This window comes from Triticum urartu, chromosome 7A, assembly GCF_056163025.1.
Source record: "Triticum urartu cultivar PI428250 chromosome 7A, HENAU_Tu73, whole genome shotgun sequence".
Taxonomy (NCBI): domain Eukaryota; kingdom Viridiplantae; phylum Streptophyta; class Magnoliopsida; order Poales; family Poaceae; genus Triticum; species Triticum urartu.
Window position 1 is genome coordinate 488,787,522 of NC_141879.1, and position 20,336 is coordinate 488,807,857.

General features: G+C 46.3%; 1 protein-coding gene across 1 annotated transcript; it reads right to left on the reverse strand.

The window, feature by feature from the left end:
* Positions 1-13,402: 13,402 nt before the first annotated feature.
* On the reverse strand, positions 13,403-16,256 carry LOC147960091 (uncharacterized). Its single transcript, XM_087533126.1, has 5 exons — positions 16,128-16,256; positions 14,296-14,460; positions 14,125-14,199; positions 13,630-13,929; positions 13,403-13,474 (listed from the first exon to the last, which is right to left on the reverse strand). Exons 1-5 carry the CDS (start codon positions 16,254-16,256, stop codon positions 13,403-13,405), a joined length of 741 nt encoding a protein of 246 aa, XP_087389252.1.
* Positions 16,257-20,336: the final 4,080 nt, after the last annotated feature.

Genomic DNA, 20,336 nt, shown 5'->3' on the forward strand with positions numbered 1-20,336 from the left:
AGGTGTTGGCTCGATGCCCGAGTCCCCGGTGATATCCGAGTCATCTTCGGCATCCGGGGGTGTGGTCGGCGCTGGACTGGTATTTCCACTCTCGTCCTGCCATACCACGGATGGCTTGAAAAGCCTTTCCATGAAGGTGTTAGGTGGGACGGGGTCACGTTTAGCGCCCATTCGAGCAAGGATGTCCATTGTGTGATTGCTCTCTCAGGCCACATGGTGGAATTCAAGCCCTTCAAATCGAGCTAATATTTTGAGTACGACGTTGCGGTAGGCCACCATCTTCAGATCTTTTGCATCGGATTCTCCGTTAATTTGAGATGTCGCGAGGTTTGAATCCCCTCTCCCCTCAAGGCGTTGTATTCCCATAGAAATGGCCATCCGAAGCCCATGCAGTAATGCTTCATATTCTGTCGCGTTATTGGAGTCCGTATACATGATTTGTAATACATAACAGACTGTGTCCCCTGTAGGGGATGTTAGTATGACACCGGCCCCCAATCTGGCTAACATTTTAGAGCCATCAAAGTACATCACCTAGTTAGAGTATCTGTTGTACTCTTTAGGGAGTTTAGCTTTTGTCCATTCAGTGATGAAGTCAGCCAACACCTGAGATTTAATAGCTCGGCGTGGCTTCTATGTTATTTCAAATGGCAAGAGTTCGATAGCCCATTTGGCAATGCGGTCGGAGGCGTCTTGGTTGTTTATGATGTCGTTGAGTGGAACTTCGGAAGCCACCGTGATCAAGCACTCTTCAAAGTAGTGTCGCAGCTTCTGAGATGCCATGAAAACCGCATAGGCTATCTTTTCATAGTGCGAGTATCAGGATTTGCATGGTGTAAGGACCGCCGACACATAGTACGTTGGTTTTTGAAGTGGGAATTTGTGTCCCTCTTCCTCCCGTTCGACGAAGAGCACAACGCTCACCACCTGGTGAGTTGCGGATATGTAGAGCAACATAGGCTCGCCGATGTTTGGTGCGGCAAGGATTGGGTTGTTTGCTAACAAGGTTTTTATTTCTTCCAATCCAGCTGTTGCCGCATCCGTCCATTCAAAGTGGTCGGTGCGTCGGAGCATGTGATAAAGTGGCAATGCCTTTTCAACTAGTCTGGATATGAAACGGCTCAATGTTGCCACACACCTCGCTAGCTTTTGGACTTGTTTTAAGTCTGTTGGCATTGCCAATTGCGACAGGGCCCGGATTTTTGCTGGTTTGCTTCAATTCCTCTGTTGGACACGATGAACCCGAGAAGTTTTCTGGCTGGGACTCCGACGACACATTTTCCGGATTGAGTCGGATATTATATGTCCAGAGGTTGTCGAATGTGAGCCGCAGATCGTCCACCAACGATTCGATATGCTTAGTCTTGATGATTACGCCGTCCACATATGCCTCCACCGTCTTGCCAATTTGTTTTTCTAGGCATGTTTGAATCATGCATTGATAAGTGGCGCCGGCTTTTTTGAGTCCGAAAGGCATAGTGTTGAAGTAGAAAAGGCCCATACGGCATAATGAATGCCGTTGCGGCCTGGTCGGATTTCTTCATCTTAATCTGATGGTATCTAGAGTATGCGTTGAGGAAACACAGTGAATCGTGTCCTATAGTTGCATCGATGATTTGGTCAATGCGGGGCAATGGGAAGGGGTCCTTAGGGCAGGCTTTCTTGAGGTCTTTGAAATCGACACAAAGGCGCCAGGATTTGTCCTTTGGCACCATGACCGGGTTTGCTAACCAATCCGGGTGTTTGATCTCTCTAATGAACCTGGCTTCAAGTAGTTTGGCTAGCTCCTCCCTCATAGCTTTTCGCTTGGGTTCGGAAAGTTGCTGCAGCATTTGCTTGACTAGCTTCAACCCCTTTATTATGTTGAGGTTGTGCTCGGCCGGTCTGCATGGGATTCCTGGCATATCCGAAGGATGTCAGGCAAAGATGTCCCAATTCTCGCACAGGAAAGCTCTTAGAACAGCGTCGACCATCGGATCCAGCTGTGCTCCAATGGCTGCTGTTTTATTAGGATCCATCAGGTGGGCTTGGAATTTGACTATGTTGTCTACTAGCTCGAAAGAAGTGGACTTAGGCCTTTTATCGAGGATTACATTGTCTCTATCCACTGTGGAGCGCAGAGCGGTGAGATCCTCGGCAACAAGGGCCTCAGATAATGTGTCGAGGGCCAACGATGCGGTTTTGTTTTCGGCGTCGAGTGCTATGTCCGAATCACTGGTGATAGTGATAACTCCATTGGCCCCGGGCATTTTGAGCTTCATGTACCCGTAATGGGGTATAGCTTGAAAGCGTGTGAATGCATCTCGCCCCAACAGGGCGTGCTATCCGCTGTTGAAAGGTGCCACGTGGAAGATTAACTCTTCGGACCTGTAGTTCTCCGGCGTGCCGAATACTGCATCAAGCTTGATTTTCCCCGAGCATCGCGCTTCTCGACTGGGGATAATGCCTCGAAAGGTTGTACTGCTTTGCTCGATGCGGCTCTTGTCTATTTGCATTTTATCGAGCGTGTCTCTATAGATGAGTTTCAGTCCGCTGCCGCCGTCCATGAGCACTTTAGTAAGCAGAAAGCCGTTGATGATTGGGTTTAAGACCAAAGCGGCTGGTGCGCGGACTGATCGAGCCCTTGGTTCGTCATTGGCGGTGAAAGTTATCGATGTATCGTTCCAAGGATTTACTGCGGCTATTTCGTTGATTTCGGCGAGGTCGCGGAGTACCCTTTTTACACTGATTATTTGAAGAAAAGGTTTCGAAGACCGTGAAGACGTTGAGATCGTCGTCCCCTGGAGAGTATTTCTCTGAGGTTGTATTGGTGAGGATAGTCTCACCGCTCTTAGCCACCTGCCGGAGTACCCAACATGCCCGAAGGTTGTGCGTTGGTTCAGAATTTGGCATCGGGTGTATCTGACAGGGCTTGTAAAGCCATTCATCAAGGAAAGTTATGTGTCCATTTAAGGGCTGGATTTTCTTGTCCACGGGATGATGACCGGGTGCCCCACGAGGGTGCATCCTTTTTGCCCGTCCGGTGGGTGGCTTAAAGGTGGGTGGTTCCCACCGGGCTGTCTGGGCTTTCCAGGCGCTTTCCATTGCGCAATATTTTTGTACTATATGCGCTAATTCTGCAAAGTGCAGTATGCGGCATCGGTTGAGGGCATTGAGGATCCCCTCATCCGTACAGTTGCGGCAGAATACTGAAACCGCGTCGTCGTCGTAGAAATCTTTGATCTTGTTTTTAACAAGGAGGAATCTGGCCCAAAAGTGATGGACTGTTTCCTGAGGTTGCTGCCATGCGTACATTATGTCACATATGTTCGGAGGACAAGAATTTCTTGGGGAGTATTGCTTGTGGTGGGTGGGCGGGCTGAAATCCGAACCCCGGCCCACTGCAGAATCCGGAGGTTGAAGAATTTCTGAGGTTACTAGCCCGGGATCCGGAGTGTCCTGGGGGTTCTGAGGCTCAACGCCTGGTTCTATGTTCGGAGGACAGGAGGTCTCTTCCTGAAGATGGGTATCCGGCTCGCAAGGCTCAGGAATTCGAACATAGCTTGTTCTCAGCATAGGGGGAGAGGCATCCTCGGCTTGTTCCTCTACAACCGCCATCAGATGGGTGATAGGTGGGGACCTAATTTCCCTCTGATCGGGTTTAAGCCCAATCCAATCATAGTCTGTTGCGACCCACAGGGCGGCGATGCGATCTAGCAGTTCATTCAAAGATGAAATATCTACCGGATCCATCTTGTCGGAGTGTTCGAGGCCGATGCGGAGATGATTTTTGGCAATTTGGGGGACCGCCTTTGGCTTAACTGTCAGCCGGGCACCCATGGTAAAACTACCGAGCTAGAGGATCTGCCCAGGATCTAGGGCCCTTCCAGAGGTGATTTTGTCATTGATGACAAGGCGAGCCATCGATCCTTCTATTGTCGACACAGAGGAACTCTCAATGAAAGCACCAATGTCGGTGTCAAAACTGGCAGATCTCGGGTAAGGGCCCCCGAACTGTGCGTCTAAGGATCGAAGGTAATAGGAAGCGGGGGACACGATGTTTACCCAGGGCTGGGCACTCTTGATGGAGGTAATACCCTACTTCCTGCTTGATTGACTTTGATGAGTATAGGGATTACAAGAGTTGATCTACCTCGAGATCATAATGGCTAAACCCTAGATGTCTAGCCTGTATGATTTGTGATTGCCTCTACAGACTAAACCCTCCATTTTATATAGATACTGGAGGGGGCTAGGGTTGTACAGAGTTGGTTTATAGAGAAAGGAAACTACGCGTCTGGCCGCCAAGCTTGTTGTCCATGCAACGGAGAGTCCCATCCGGATACGAGGGAAGGTCTTCTATCTTGTATCTTCACGGCCCATCAGTCCAGCCCATGTCACATAGCCCGGACGCCCGAGGACACCCTTATCCAGGACTCCCTCATGCACCCCAAAGGCACACCAATAGTTATCTTAGCCGTGTGTGGTACTCCTCCGGTCATAGCATCGTAGTGCTTAGGCGAAGCCCTGTGCGGATCACATCACCATCACCACACCGTTGTGCTGACGGAACTCTCCCTCGACCCTCTACTGGATCAAGAGTTCGAGGGACGTCATCGAGCTGAACGTGTGCTGAACACAGAGGTTCCGTACGTTCGGTACTAAGATCAGTTGGATCGTGAAGACGTTCGACTACATCAACCGCGTTAATCTAACGCTTCCGCTTTCTGTCTACGAGGGTACGTGGACACTCTTTCTCCCTCTCATTGCTATGCATCTCCTAAATAGATCTTGCGTGATCGTAGGAATTTTTTTGAAATTGCATGCTACATTCCCCAACAGTGGCATCCGAGCCAGGCCTATGCGTAGATGATATGCACGAGTAGAACACAAAGAGTTGTGGGTGATAATAGTCATATTGCTTACCACCAACGTATTATTTTGATTCGGCGGTATTATTGGATGAAGCGGCCTCAACCAACATTACATGACCATGTTCATGAGACCGGTTCTACCGATGTGCTTTGCACACAGGTGGCTGGCGGGTGTATGTTTCTCCAACTTTAGTTGATTCGAATTTGACTACAGCCGGTCCTTGTTGAAGGTTAAAACAACAAACTTGATGGGAAATCGTTGTAGTTTTGATGCGTAGGTAAGAACGGTTCTTGCTAGAAGATCGTAGCAGCCACGTAAAACTTGCAACAACAAAGTAGAGGACATCTAACTTGATTTTGCAGGGCATGTTATGATGTGATATGGTCAAGACGTGATGAGATATAAATTGTTGTATGAGATGATCATGTTTTGTAAAAGTTATCAGCAACTGGCAGGAGCCTTATGGTTGTCGCTTTATTGTATGAAATGCAATTGCCATGTAATTGCTTTACTTTATCACTAAGCGGTAGCGATAGTCGTAGAAGCAATAGTTGGTGAGACGACAATGATGCTACGATGGATATCAAGGTGTCAAGCTGGTGACGATGGAGATCATGACGATGCTTTGGAGATGGAGAACCAAAGGCACAAGATGATGATGGCCGTATCATGTCACATATTTTGATTGCATGTGATGTTTATCTTTTATGCATCTTATTTTGCTTAGTACGGAGGTAGCATTATAAGATGATCCCTCACTAAATTTCAAGGTATAAATGTTCTCCCTGAGTATGCACATTGCTATAGTTCGTCGTGCCGAGACACCATGTGATGATCAGGTGTGATAAACCCTATGTTCACATACAATGGGTGCAAGCCAGTTTTGCACGTGCAGAACACTCAAGTTAAACTTGACGAGCCTAGCATATGCAGATATGGCCACGGAACACTGAGACCGAAAGGTCGAACGTGAATCATATAGTAGATATGATCAACATAGAGATGTTCACCATTGAAAACTACTCCATCTCACGTGATGATCGGACATGGTTTAGTTGATATGGATCACGTGATCATTTAGATGCCTAGAGGGATGTCTATCTAAGTAGGAGTGCTTAAGTAATATGATTAATCGAACTTTAATTTATTATGAACTTAGTCCTGATAGTTTTTGCATATCTATGTTGTTGTAGATTAATGGCCTGTGCTACCGTTCCCTTGAATTTTAATGCGTTCCTAGAGAAAGCTAAGTTGAAAGATGATGGTAGCAACTACATGGACTGGGGCCGTAACTTGAGGATTATCCTCATTGCTGCATAGAAGAATTACATCCTGGAAGCACCGCTAGGTGCAAGACCCGCTGCAGGAGCAACTCCGGACGTTATGAACGTCTGGCAGAGCAAAGCTGATGACTACTTGATAGTTTAGTGTGCCATGCTTTACGGTTAGAATCGGGACTTCAAAGACGTTTTGAGCGTCATGGAGCATATGAGATGTTCCAGGAGTTGAAGTTAATATTTGAAGCAAATGCCCAAGTTGAGAGATATGAAGTCTCCAACAAGTTACACAGCTGTAGAATGGAGGAGAATAGTTCTGTCAGTGAACACATACTCAGAATGTCTGGGTACCATAACCACTTGACCTAGGTAGGAGTTAATCTTCCTGATGATAGTGTCATTGACAGAGTTCTTCAATCAGTGCCACCAAGCTATAAAGGCTTCGGGATGAACTATAATATGCATGGGATCGAAAAGACAATTCCCGAGCTCTTCGCAATGCTAAAGGCTGCGGAGGTAGAAATCAAGAAGGAGCGTCAAGTGTTGATGGTTAACAAGACCACTAGTTTCAAGAAAAAGGGCAAAGGGAAGAAGGGGAACTTCAAGAAGAATAGCAAGCAAGTTGCTTCTCAAGGGAAGAAGCCCAAGTCTGGACCTAAGCCTAAAACTAAGTGTTTCTACTGTAAAGGGACTGGATAAGAAGGGTGGCAAAGTGAAAGGTATATTTGATATACATGTTATTGATGTGTACTTTACTAATGCTCATAGTAGCATCTCGGTATTTGATATTGGTTCTGTTGCTCATATTTGCAACTCAAAATAGGGGCTATGGATTAAATTAAGATTCTCTAAGGACGAGGTGACGATGCGCGTCGGAAATGGTTCCAAGGTCGATGCGATCGCCGTCGGCACGCTACCTCTACATCTACCTTCGGGATTAGTTCTAGACCTGAATAATTGTTATTTGGTGCCAGCGTTGAGCATGAACATTATATCTGGATCTTGTTTGATGCGAGATGGTTATTCATTTAAATCAGAGAATAATGGTTGTTCTATTTATATGAGTAATATCTTTTATGGTCATGCACCCTTGATGAGTGGTCTATTTTTGTTGAATCTTGATCGTAGTGATACACATATACATAATATTGAAGCCAAAAGATCCAAAGTTAATAATGATAGTGCAACTTATTTGTGGCACGGTCGTTTAGGTCATATTGGTGTAAAGCGCATGAAGAAACTCCATGCTGATGGGATTTTGGAATCACTTGATTATGAATCACTTGATACTTGTGAACCATGCCTCATGTGCAAGATGACTAAGACTCTGTTCTCCAAAACAATGAAGCGAGCCACTAACTTATTGGAAATAATACATAGTGATATATGTGGTCCGATGAGTGTTGAGGCTTGCGGCGGTAACGTTATTTTCTGACCTTCACAGATGATTTGAGCAGATATCGGTATATCTACTTAATGAAACATAAGTCTGAAACATTTGAAAAGTTCAAAGAATTTCAGAGTGAAGTTGTCAGGATATACCCCGCAGTATGACCCGGCCGGACTTGGCGACTCACTGGTAACCCGCCCTAACTTGGCGACTCACTGGTGACCCGCCCTGACTTGGCGACACACTAAGTGACCCGCCCGGATCTCTACACTCACTAATGACTCGGCCGGCGGGTCAGAGGTGCGACAAGTCCTGGTGGCCCAACAGGTGGTTTATGGAAGGCCGCTCGTGTTATGGTGGGCCGGCTTAAGATGAAAGGCATAAGGAATATTCTCCTATAAAGGAAGCAAGACTAGGACTCCACTTGTAATAGAGTAATCCTAATCCTAATAGGACTAGTCATGTAAGACGCCCCTTCAACATATATAAGGAGGGGCAGGACACCCCAAGAGGACAGGTTTTTACAAGTTAGGTTTAGACAGAAAACTCAATAGCTCTCAAGATAGAGCACCCTTATAATCGTGATCATCATCATCAATATGAGTGAAGCAGGATGTAGGATTTTACCTCCACCATGAGGGGCCGAACCTGGGTAAAAGTTCGCGTCTCTCGTCCCACTCAACCCCTCTCAAGCTACCACATAGATGTGTTGGCCTCGCGACTAACTCCTGACACTAAGGACATCTGCCGTGACAATTCCATGACAGTTGGCGCCCACCATGGGACCTGTGCACGGTGATGTTGAGTTCTTGAAGGATTTCTCCTAGGGATCGAGAGTTCACAATTTTCGGATGAAGAAGAGCCGGTTTGGAAGGAGCTGTGTCAGCTTCAAGTTCGTCGGACCAGATTTATGATCGGTGAGGTTTAAAGGTTAAACAAAATTTAGGGCTGCGCCGTGAGCCACCGCCTTTGAAAGTCGGATCCAAGAGGAGATAAATTTCAACTACTGCTACCACGCATCGCCGAGACCAACATGCATTTTTCCTTGTGCAATTAAGAAATCTAATCCAGATCGATCTTGGTGCAAGGCGCCAACACCAAAAGCCAAGACCAAAAAAATTGAGATCAGACAAAAAAGACATAATTGCAAGTCGGAGATGAACCCGAGAGTTGCTGCTGCAATGTGCAGATTCAAGTCCCAAGGCGGCTATTTGTTTTCTTCCACCACAACTCCAGATTTGACCGGTGATGGATTCCTTTTAGGAAGACTAAAATCAAGTCATCAACTATTACTCCATTATCTACTATGACATGGGAAGGCGCAAGTATTTGTACCAGTATAGAGTATTGGTCCAACCTTTGTTTTTTACCATCAACTGATGCGTCCTCAAAGGCATATTATCACTAGCGAGAAGTGGATATACAGAGTAGAGGAAACCGATCTAAGCTATCATGTTCAGCTCCGTTAAAAAAAGGTCACGGCCCGGAAGCGGATTTTCCACGGGCTCGGACTCCTCTATTGACCAGCTCCGTTGACCTGCCCTGTTGACCACCATGGTGAGCCGCCACTGACGTCTCGCCGCCTCAGAGTTGCCATCTTTGCCACCTTGCTTGAGCTGTCGGCTGCTTTCAAAAGCACCTCTGCCCCTGCAGCCGTTAGGTCACCGTCCCCGTGGCACTACCTCCATTGCCGTGGTGCCGCTGCCGAGCCTCCGCGGCCTCGTCGCGTCGCTTCACCTCACCGGTGTCGCTTTCGAACCTCCGATGCAAAACTCGTCTTGTTCTAAGTGGGCTCTGCCATGAAACACCACCTTACCTCCGCACCAAGGCCGCCGCAGTAACCCGCCCTCCGCTTCTATCATGTGTGGTCGCGGTCTTAAGCCGTCGCAGCCATGCTCGCTCACGCTCGGCCATGCTCTAAGTCACCGCGATGGTCTGCCTTTTCCCGTGAGTTGCGCCGGCCTTGAATAAATCGTCGCCGTGCCTGGACCATTTTGTCATTGGCATGCCAACATGCCATGTTGAGCCGTCTCCACTGGTTTTTAAGTCGCTTCATCATCACCTCCGCGTCGCCTCCAAGTTCACTAGAGCCGACTGCTGTCAAGTCGTCAACCTCCACAACCAAGCAAAGTGGCCGTCTCTCCAAGTCACCAACTCCGTTTTCCAAGTTGCCAAATCACTCCAATGTCTACGTACAACCATTATGAGGACGCGCTGCTGATACTTCCCATGTGTTCACGTACCCTAGTTTAATTTTTAAAAAATCCAAAAGACTCCTGCGATGGTGAGGGACAACGTCGGCCTAATCTTCTGGTCTGCATCCATGTGGTGTGGAGGACGTTGAGCAACATGCATTACTTATACGAGGAGATCAAAAGCTACCGTTGTTTCTTCATCACATGAAGACAAAGAAAAAGAAAGGGACAAAGGAGGAGAGGTCACGTGGAGCCGGGTCTGGACGACTATTAAAAGGAACAGGGGTGGTGTTATACTGCAGATGCACATTCGGCTGTGCCGTGCGGTTTCACAGACATGCGTGTCGCGGTCCAGTTTACATCAACGTGTCGGCCGACTCGCCCGTCCGCGCCGCCTTGCAACGCCACGGACAACTTGTCCGTCTGCCCTCGCGGTCGGTTCACGCGTCTGCGCCAGCTTATAACGCGGAGGACCACTTGCTCGTCCGCACCGGCTTACAACACTACGGTTGACTCATTTGTGTGCTTCCGCGGCCGACTCGCTCGTGATTGATTTCAACTTCACCATAGTGATCATCAACTCCGCGGTGGATAATTTCCAGCCTAACATATTAGGTGAAATTCATCCAGTATATTTTTATATTACATATTACTTTCTTTAAAAAGAGCAATTACTTTGGCTTGCAATGTTTTTGATGCAGGACAAATTGTGTACTGCAAATGTGACCATCTTGTCACGGAGTTTATTGAATGACTCGTACAGGAGTATACAATAAATGTTGCGAAGATTATCAGCTTGCCACCTTGCTTCCAGCTTCAGCATATTACAGCGTCCGTTGTTCAGTTATATGTCGGTTTATATCATGGTCAAGTATGAAGAATCTCAAGCCAACTCCTCGAGTCGTGTTAAGACTCTGGGGCTATGATGACATGACTCAACAAATGTTGCCGGTTTTCAGTGAATTCAAGAACTCTGGGTCATTGGAGGAAAAATAACCCGGCCTCGAAGGCTACTGCCCTATTGGTGAAAATTTAAAAGGCCATCAGAAAATTTCCGGCTTAAAAAGAAGCATTTTGGTTCAAAATCCGGCTCACGGGAAATCTGTCTCCCACAAAGCACTGAAGTTCTCAATATCCGCTTTAAAATTCCGGCTCAAGATGAATTTATCTCTCGCAAAGTTCGAGTTCTCAGAAAAATTTAAAGGTTGCCAAAGAGAACTTGCTACTATGATGCACGGTTCAAACATGGGTATCCTGCCTTATGGGCTTATCTTGGTCACTTGGGGGCTTCCTGCTCATATTTGAAGCATAGCTGTGAATATACCTCTTGATCGGCTCAATGCCACACTTGTCAGTATGTCACTTGGGGGCTTCCTGTTCAAACATAGGCGTATTCGACCAAAGAGAACATAGTGTTACTACCCTCTTGACCAGGTTTATTCAAACATAGATGTATTCGACCAAAGAGAACATAACCTTTCCGGGTCATCCTACCTGTAACCAGCTGCTCCAACTCCATAAGGTAATCTTGATTGACCAGCTGAACTCTTACCGATCAATCTTACGGCGTATTCGACCAAGATCTGAGCTTGTTAAGGTTAAAATGCCGGTTTTGCCATGTAAGAGCACGGCTTACAGATAGTTAGGATAGATCCAGGCTTCATAAGCCGCCTTCCATGAAACTTGGATAAATCGGCCCGTGATGCATGCTGCTACTCTGACCCCGCGTACTCCTGATAAGTCTATCTTTAAATAAGACCTGAACTTATCTGGGTTCAAATGCCGATTGGGTACTGTGAGTGCCGGCTCACAGAAAGCGCGTACCTTCCAGTGGCTCGGGCTAGTTTCATCGAAGAAGACACTTTGGCTTGGCGGCCTACAATAGCCTCGGATTTTTTGATTTCTTATTCTCTCATCTCTTTTTTGCCATTTGGTTTTACAAATCGGGCCAAGCTTCCCTATTTATGCCTCATATTTGAAGCATCTTCGGGTCTTTGCAACCCGCCAGGATGGCAGACTCTAAGTCGCCAGTATATGATAATACCCCAACTTGGCTGGATTTTCATGATGATATTGAATGATTGAGGTTTTCATACCGGATTATATTATTCAACTCTTGAATAGCCAACATGGCTGGATTTTTTATGGTTATCAATAACCAGTATTAGGATTAAGGTTTTCAAAGTCGCTTCAGCGCGATGGCTATTATTTTATCAATGGATATAATTTATTCTACAATGGAAGGAATAGTCCTGAGTTGCTGCAGGCTTACGACCCAGCACTTGGGGGCTACATTATTCAAGTTGAGATTACATCAAATATGCAAGTCCCATGTCACTGCCAGCATGCACCATGACACTTGGGGGCTAATGCAAAGTCCTTTTTACTGGCCTTATTGAAGACCCGACTCATCACATCATAATGAGCCGGCCCTTGGGGGCTACCAATTTTTTTTTGACTGGGAACTGTAGGGAAAACCCCCACAGCAAATCAAAACTTTATTAAAAGACAAGACAATAACAAGTACAAGGGGGATTACAAGGGGTAATCAAGCTAAAACTAAAAGAAGGAAAAACAACAAAGAGGCTCAAGGTGGAAGAAAAGAGATCCATTTAAGGAGATCGTCCTTAAAAGCAGGCTTAATCCTGTATTGCATTAGGGCAATATCATGAAGAAAAACTGTTCTCCATTTATTAAATCCAGCTCTCTCATGCCTAAAGACCTTAGCATTTCTGACAATCCATATATTCCAGCAAGCTATAAAGACCACTTCAGTGAAGAAAGGTTTCCTAAAACTCCTTTTTGCATTGATGACTAGCTCCTGCATCGAGTCACCTGATGACCAATCAATTTGCAAATAATTCCAGATCCTGACACTAAAATTGCAATTGAAGAACAGATGATCTCTTGTTTCCCTCGTCTGCAAAGGGCAGAGAACACAGTTTACTCCATCCTCCAAATGCCAATGCCTCCGTTCCACCATATCTTTGGTATTTAGCCTATCCATAATGAGCATCCAAGCAAAAACTTTTATTTTCATAGTGCAAGAGGACTTCCAGATCCAAACTGTCAGGGGGTTGAAAGATTGTGGCACAAACACATGGGAGTAAAAAAGCTTCGGAGAGTATCCCTTGGCAGTGCCATTCCAAAGCCAAATATCTTTGGACCCAGTGACTCTATCATGGCTGTCCAACAGAGATTGAAGAATAAGCAGCTCATCAAAAGCCTGGCTAGACAAAGGAAGATGAAAGTGGTGATACATGTCCTGAGAGTCCAAGAAATCCTTAACAGAAATCCAGGGATATTTAACATATGAAAAAAGCCTGGGAAATCTGAATTGAAGCCTAGAGTCCTGATCACCAAGCTTCCAAGTGTCTGACCACATGAGTGCAGTGTCACCTTCATTTATCTGAACCCAAGAACAGTCCCTGAAATTTTGCAAGACTTTGCATATATCCTTCCACCAGAAGGAGCCACAATCAGAAGTTCCTTGGGGTACTCTGCCATGATAGTAAGAGTCCCAAACTAAGGACACCCAAGGTATATCCTTTTTATTGAGGAAGTTATTAGCATGTTTGAGCAGTAGCGCGACATTCTGAACACCCAGGTTGAGGATACCGAGGCCTCCCTTGTTTTTTGGCCTGCAAATAAGGTCCCAAGCAGCCAGAGAAGGAGCAGGTTCACCCCTATTTTTTCTCCAGAGGCATTGTCTCTGAATTCTCTCCAATTGCTTTAGAATCCCAGCAGGGATAGCCAAACTACAAAGAAAGAAGATAGGCATAGAAGATAATGCAGAGTTTAGAAACTGTAATCTCTCCCCCTGATTTAAGAAAGAGGAGCTAGCTGTCATTCTTCTCTCCATGCAATCCACCAGAGGCATGTAGTCCACCATTTTAGGCCTAGTAGTACCTACTGGCAGCCCAAGGTATGTGAAAGGCATTTTCCCAATTTGACATCCAAAAGCAGCAGCTAAATCTGTCATAACAGCAGTGTCCACATTGATGGGAATGATAAAGGATTTATGATAATTCACATCAAGCCCAGTGGACCCAGAGAAGACCTTCAACATGTCCTTCAAAGCAATTAACTGCGCCTTGTCAGCAGGCAAGATGATCAAGGTATCATCAGCATACTGAATCACAGGATAGTCCTGGTCATGACAAGGTATTGGGAGATGAAGTATGCCTCTTCTGAACATGTCATTAACTACAGTCTGTAATAGGTCAGCAGCTAAGACAAATAGCAGAGGAGAGACTGGATCTCCCTGCCTAACACCCTTTTTTCATATGAATTTCCTACCTGGAACACCATTTAGCAGAACAGATGATGTACCTGTAGACAAAAGCTGTTTCATCCAAAGAATCCACTTTTCATTGAAACCCTTATATCTCAAGATTTGGACAATTGCCTCATGCTCAAGGGAATCAAATGCCTTCTCAAAATCCAATTTAAGTATGACAATTGGCCTCTTGGACTGATGACACTGATGTAAATACTCAAAAGTCCATCCAATACAATCCTGAATAGTTCTGCTTTTTATAAACCCATACTGGTTTTTGTGGATACACTGCATTATTACCTCTTGGAACCTATTGGCTGCCATTTTGGAAAGGAACTTAAGACCCATTCCTGTTAAAGAAATAGGTCTGAAATCCCCCACCTCCTCAGGTGAATGTTTCTTAGGCACCAAAGTGATATATGAATCATTGATGTTCTCTAGATGAGCAGTACCATCATAAAAAGCCTGTGCCAGTTCATAAAAATCTGGAGAGATAATGTGCCAGCACCTTTTGAAGAAAAGACCATTAAAGCCATCTGGACCCGGGGCTTTATCAACTGGCATATGTTTGACAATCTTATCCATTTCCTCTTTCTCAAAGGGCTTAGTGTGAGCATCCAAACCCTCCACTGGAACGATTAAAGAGGAGAGATCAAAACCCATGTTGATGCCCCTTGAGGAGCCTATTCTATTTTTGAAACAATTCCATATAATACCCTCCATTTGAGAGTGGTCAGATACTACAGTGCCATCAGGTAGCTTTAAGCTAGCAATAGAGTTCCTTCTATGCCTCTCAGTAGCCATAGCATGAAAGAACTTAGTGTTTTCTCCACCCACTTTAATATATCTGATAGTACATCTCTTTTTCCAATAGAGCCATTGAAGATGAAGTAACTTTTCCACATGATTCTTAACCACTCTTCGGAAATTAGACTCGTGCCTGAATAATGGTCTGAGCTCCTCAAGTTCATCTAGTAACAAAATAACCTTATTACATTTACCGACCAGCATTTTTAGTTTGGAGATGTTCATCTGCCATCTTTTGAGACACATCTGCAGTGATTTGAACTTGTCAGCTATTCTAGCTGTGATATGTCCTTTTCTAGAAGTTCTTTGCCATGAAAAGTCAACACAGTCCATAAAACCCTCAAGCTCTAACCAATAGTTTTCAAATCTAAAAATGTTAGACTTGGGGATAGAAGTTTTGATGGAAACCACACATGGCACATGGTCAGATGCAGTTTTTGCGAGGGGCGTCACCTCAGTCATGGGATAGTCAGAAATCCAATCAACAGAAGTGAAAAACCAATCTAGCTGCTCAAGGAGGGGATTATCCTGCATATTAGACCAAGTGTATGATCTACCTTTGATGGGCAATTCCAAAAGGCCCAAGTGACCTATAATCTCATTGAAGATAAACATGTCATTCAGGTCCCCTCCAGGGAAATTTCTGTTATCCAGCAAGCGCATAAAATTGAAATCCCCCAGGAGCAGCCAATTTTCATCCACTGGAATATTCAGATGGTATAACCAAGTAACAAAGTTATCCCTAGCTTCCCCCTGACAAGGACCATAAACAGCAACAAGAGTCCACCTCTCATTATTTTGTCTGGAAACAAACTCAACCACTACTGCAAATTGCTGGATTTCCAATAAGGTCCCCTCAAAAACAGAGGAGTTCCAAACAACTATGATACCACCAGAGGCCCCCAAAGAAGGAGCAAAAGCAAAGCTGTCAAATCTTTTAGGACAAAAACTTTTGACTGATCTGGAGTCGAAAGAAGCACATTTAGTTTCCTGCAAACATGCAATTGCACAGTGACTTTCATCGATCTTTTGCCTGACAGCTCTTTGCCTAGATTCAGAGTTTAAACCCCTGACATTCCAGCACAGGACATTCCAGCTTTTACATTGAGAGTTCATATATGAAGATCATAAACAGGTCCCCAAACCACACAGCACACAATGCCATATGCCCAAAAGCCACATCAAGGTCTGAACCAACATTATTACATATCCAAAGTTCAGAAAGTAAAGACATACAGGGAGCAAATTTTGGGGCTTGCAAAACCCAGCATTTGGATAGCACACTATTCATTGGAAGCTTGGTTGGTAGCGGCAGAAGGGTCCACCATAAGTGCATCCTCAGTGAGCAGAGCTGCATCAATGTCCAATTCCTTGCCAAGAGCTTGTAGATAACTGACAGGAGTGGGAGGAGGGACATCTCCATATGCAGTAGTGCTGGGCCTCTCAGCAGTCATGGGCTTAGCCTTGGGCTTCTTCTTCTTGGGCTGTAGAACCAGCTCATGGAAAGTGGGCTTAAACCCATCACATTGGGCCGAGCTTCTAGTACATCTGCGAACAGACGTTTCAACCAGAGGTGTTTGCGCCAAAGTTTTTCGTGGTCTCCTTGGTCTTGCACACATAGGTGGAGGGGGGACAAGAGCAGGCATAGCCTCATCCGCATCATCTACAAAAAGAGCTCTTGCCACAGGTCTAGCCGGCTCCGACTCTTTCCATGTCAGTAGAGGAAGATCATCAGGCTAAAAAGCAAGGCTCCATCTTCTCTTGACTGGCGATGAGGGCTTAGGCATTAGAGGTTTCGGTACCTCAAACACCACTAGTGCATTCAGCAAATTCTCAAAAGAACGCCTCCATATCATTTCAGGCGGCAGAAGGGGTCCAAAAGGGACCTTAAATACAGGTTGAGCAAGGGCCTCAACATCAATAACTGGGGGTTGATAAACCACGATCGCCCATTTGCTAGCATCTTCCACATCCTTGGCAATGTTCTCCGGGTCACTTCAGGCTTCCGTTGCAGTTCCACCAACTAAATTAATTGCAGGTGGCTCCTGAAGCTGCACGTCTGAACTTGGCTGAGTAGAGCTTTGCTGTGCTGAAACATTGAAAACCATGGACTCTTGGTCCTCCACAATTGGTTCCACAGCAGGCTCATCCCAGTTGCCCCAGTTGTCCTCTTGATCATGGGCAGGAGCCGGCGGCGGCGGTGGCACATCGTTCCACCCCAAAGCAGGGAATGGAGGCAGGAAAAAAGGCGGCATTTCTGGAAAGGGCACACCAGGCAGTGGATGAGGGTTGCCATTGATGGGCATCCAGTCCTCATCTTGGGGCATTTGCTCGGCGAAATTGGCACCCAGAATATACAATGGCGCCGTCCAAGACACTCTGGCACCACCCTAGGCTGCATACTCCATGAACACCACGTCCCGGGGCACAAGAATATCCTCGGGGAAAGATGCAAAGACCAAGGAGCGCACGAGATATGGGTCCTGACTAATCCAATGATGGAACTTCCCAAAGGTGTTAACTGCTGCCCGAAGACCATTCTCATTGCGAAGATCAAGCGGAATCCCCAAAAACATAAGCAAACCCTGTCTGAAACCCTGAACACCTCTAAAAGATTCCCCCTCATCACGCTTCATAAACCGAACAAAACGATCATTACCCAGGGGCTGAGGCGGCATCTGGAGAAGTGAAAATCTGACAGCAGCATCCCGTAGCTCAAAAAGACCCACCGATCTAATCCAAGGTTGAGCAGACCTCACCAAAATCCCATGGGCTTGTAGCCATTGGACAACTTCCTCCCTAGCAACCCCAATATGATCAGGAGGGGGGATGGGCGTTACCTCGGCCAACATGTACTCCTCATGGCGACGCACAATTGGGGTATGTGGCGTCACGAAGGTTCGCGGCACCCGAGCCTCATCGCCATCCACAATGTGGTGCCCTGCCGGCACATAGAGCAGAGGGTCAAGGTGAAAGTTTGCCATCTGAGAGGCACGTCCCGGGCTTGCAGCAGACGGCGAGAACTCCGGCGGAGGTGGGGTTTCCGGCGGTGCAGTCGAAGGTGTTTTGGGACCAGGGCTGATGGAACGGGACGAAAGAGTTAATGCAGAAGCGCAAGAGGAGTCCAAGTTTGGTAAAAATTGTGTCAGAGAGATATTCTCGGTGGGAGCTGAGGGATCCTCGGAAGTTGCAACGTTACCGGGTTTCGGTTTCCAAACCAAGCCCAAGATCTGTGCAAACCGGTTGCAATCTTTTGCAACATGCCCCACCCGCAGACACGAGTTACAGTGCAACCCAGAAGTGCACGCCATGGCAAAATGGCCCTTGCGCAAACATTTTTGGCATGTTAAGATTTCATCCACCATATCTGAGACCAAATTATCAAACTCCATTGCAGCTTGTTGAGAGGAAGGAATAGTGGAGGGCCCGGAAGGTAACAACAGCCCAACTTGATCCGTGGCACGTGCAGATGACGGCCCAACATGAGAGGACACGTCCACATTCGAAGAACCATGATTCCCGCCCGAGATAGACGGCAGCCGAGTCGTAATAGGAGGGAGGTTCCCAACCGTGCCAAAAGATATGGACGGAGAGGTTGACGTCCACCGGAGTTCAGCCGGCGGCGGGGGATGGATGACCACCCTTTCATGGTCCGGGAGAGTATACCCCGCATCTTCAATAGTTTGGATACAGTCCGAGGACTTTTGGGGCTTGGAATGCATGGCTAGCATGCCAAGGGCAGCTTGACGTTTGGAAGGACTAACAAGTATCCATTCTGCATCACATTCCAACTTCCAAAGCTTGAACTCACGGCTCAAATTTGGGCCCCCATGACCCCAAAGATGAAAGTAGCATTTGAAATGATCACAAGAATAAGAACGGAGGTGAAGAACGATCATAGCCACAGCCTTACATGAAACTTGAAAGCCAAAAACCTTATCCTTGAGCGGAAAAACCATAAACTCAATTGCAGAACCCCCAATGGCCGCCTCAATTGCTGCTGCCACTGAATCTTCATGCAAACGAAAAACATGCCGCCCAAAAGAGATTACCATGGTGAAGAAGCCCGTGTCATCCATGGGATGTACCGTAAAACCAGTAGATTGAAAAACCTTCTCCGCCAAAAGCAAGCCCTTGGAGAAATCCAAGCCAAGAGTGGATCCAACATCGAAACCCATGGAGATGGGTACTAGAAGACAGATCTCAGTGCGCCGGAGAGATCTAGTGGAGAGAAGTGGAATTTTATTGGCTAGGGGAGGAGATCACCGGAGGTGGTGGCGATCGCCGGGGAGTGGGTGGGTGGGTGTGTCATTATGCCGGGCTACCAATTGCTCCTGTCAAAAATTTAAGGTGCGCAAGCTTTAATCCATTATATTGAAAGGTTTATTGCTCAGTTGGTAGAGTACAAAGCTCTTAACCTTGTGGTCATGGGTTCGAGCCCCATGGTGGGGGTTACGTCATATGAAGTTATTTTCAATGAAGTATATATATAAAGTTCCAGCTCAGTATTATCTTACTAAGCCGGCCCTTGGGGGCTACAAGTTGATATTTAAGTCTACATAATCCTATCTACAAAGTCCCTTCTCATTATGTCATAATGACCCGGCCCTTGGAGGCTACACTGGTTGAAGTTTTTATGAGCATAAGGCAATTACAAGTCCGAGGTTGCTGCAAGCATGACAACCCGGCACTTGGGGGCTACATATGTGGAATATTCAGTTTTGGCTAGTGACTGAGATGAACAACTTGGATTTCTTCAAGGTTGTAACATTTATATTGAAGCAAGTCTTAAGCGGTTACTACGCTCCCTTCTTAATACTTGGGGGCTACAAGTGATATGCATATAAGGGAGGGATATTTTCAAGTTTGATGATTAGCAACAATCATGACCCGGTGCCATCAATATTTACAAACCGGTAATTTTGATAATGTTAAACCGACAAGTTCTACATCTTGAAGCCAGCTGAAAATCAGATCAGTATTTCAAGACCAATATTTTTCTTAAGCATTGGGAGCTGAATCAAATGAATTATTCTTCACAATATTTTTCTTGAAAAAACAATGACAGAAAAATGATTATGAAGCTGGCCTATTGACCTGGACTTTCTAGAAGAAGGAAATGACAAGGACTTCAGGATGATTAGGTGCCGGCTTACAAGAATTTTTAAGCCGGAGCACAACCTGTCAAATTTGTTCTTGTGTTTATTTTGCAGGATCAGTTTAACATGGATAAATCCAAATTAAACTAGGGGCTAATGTCGGGGATACACCCCGCGGTATGACCCGCCCGGATGTATGACCCGGCTAGACTTGGCGATTCACTGGTGACCCGCCCTAACTTGGCGACTCACTAGTGACCCGCCCTGACTTGGCGACTCACTAGTGATCCGCCCTGACTTGGCGACTCACTAAGTGACCCCCCCGGATCTCTGCCCTCACTGATGACCTGGCCGGTGTGTCAGAGGAGCGACAAGTCCCGGTGGCCCAACAAGCGGTTCATGGAAGGCCGGCTCGTCTTATGGTGGGCCGACTTA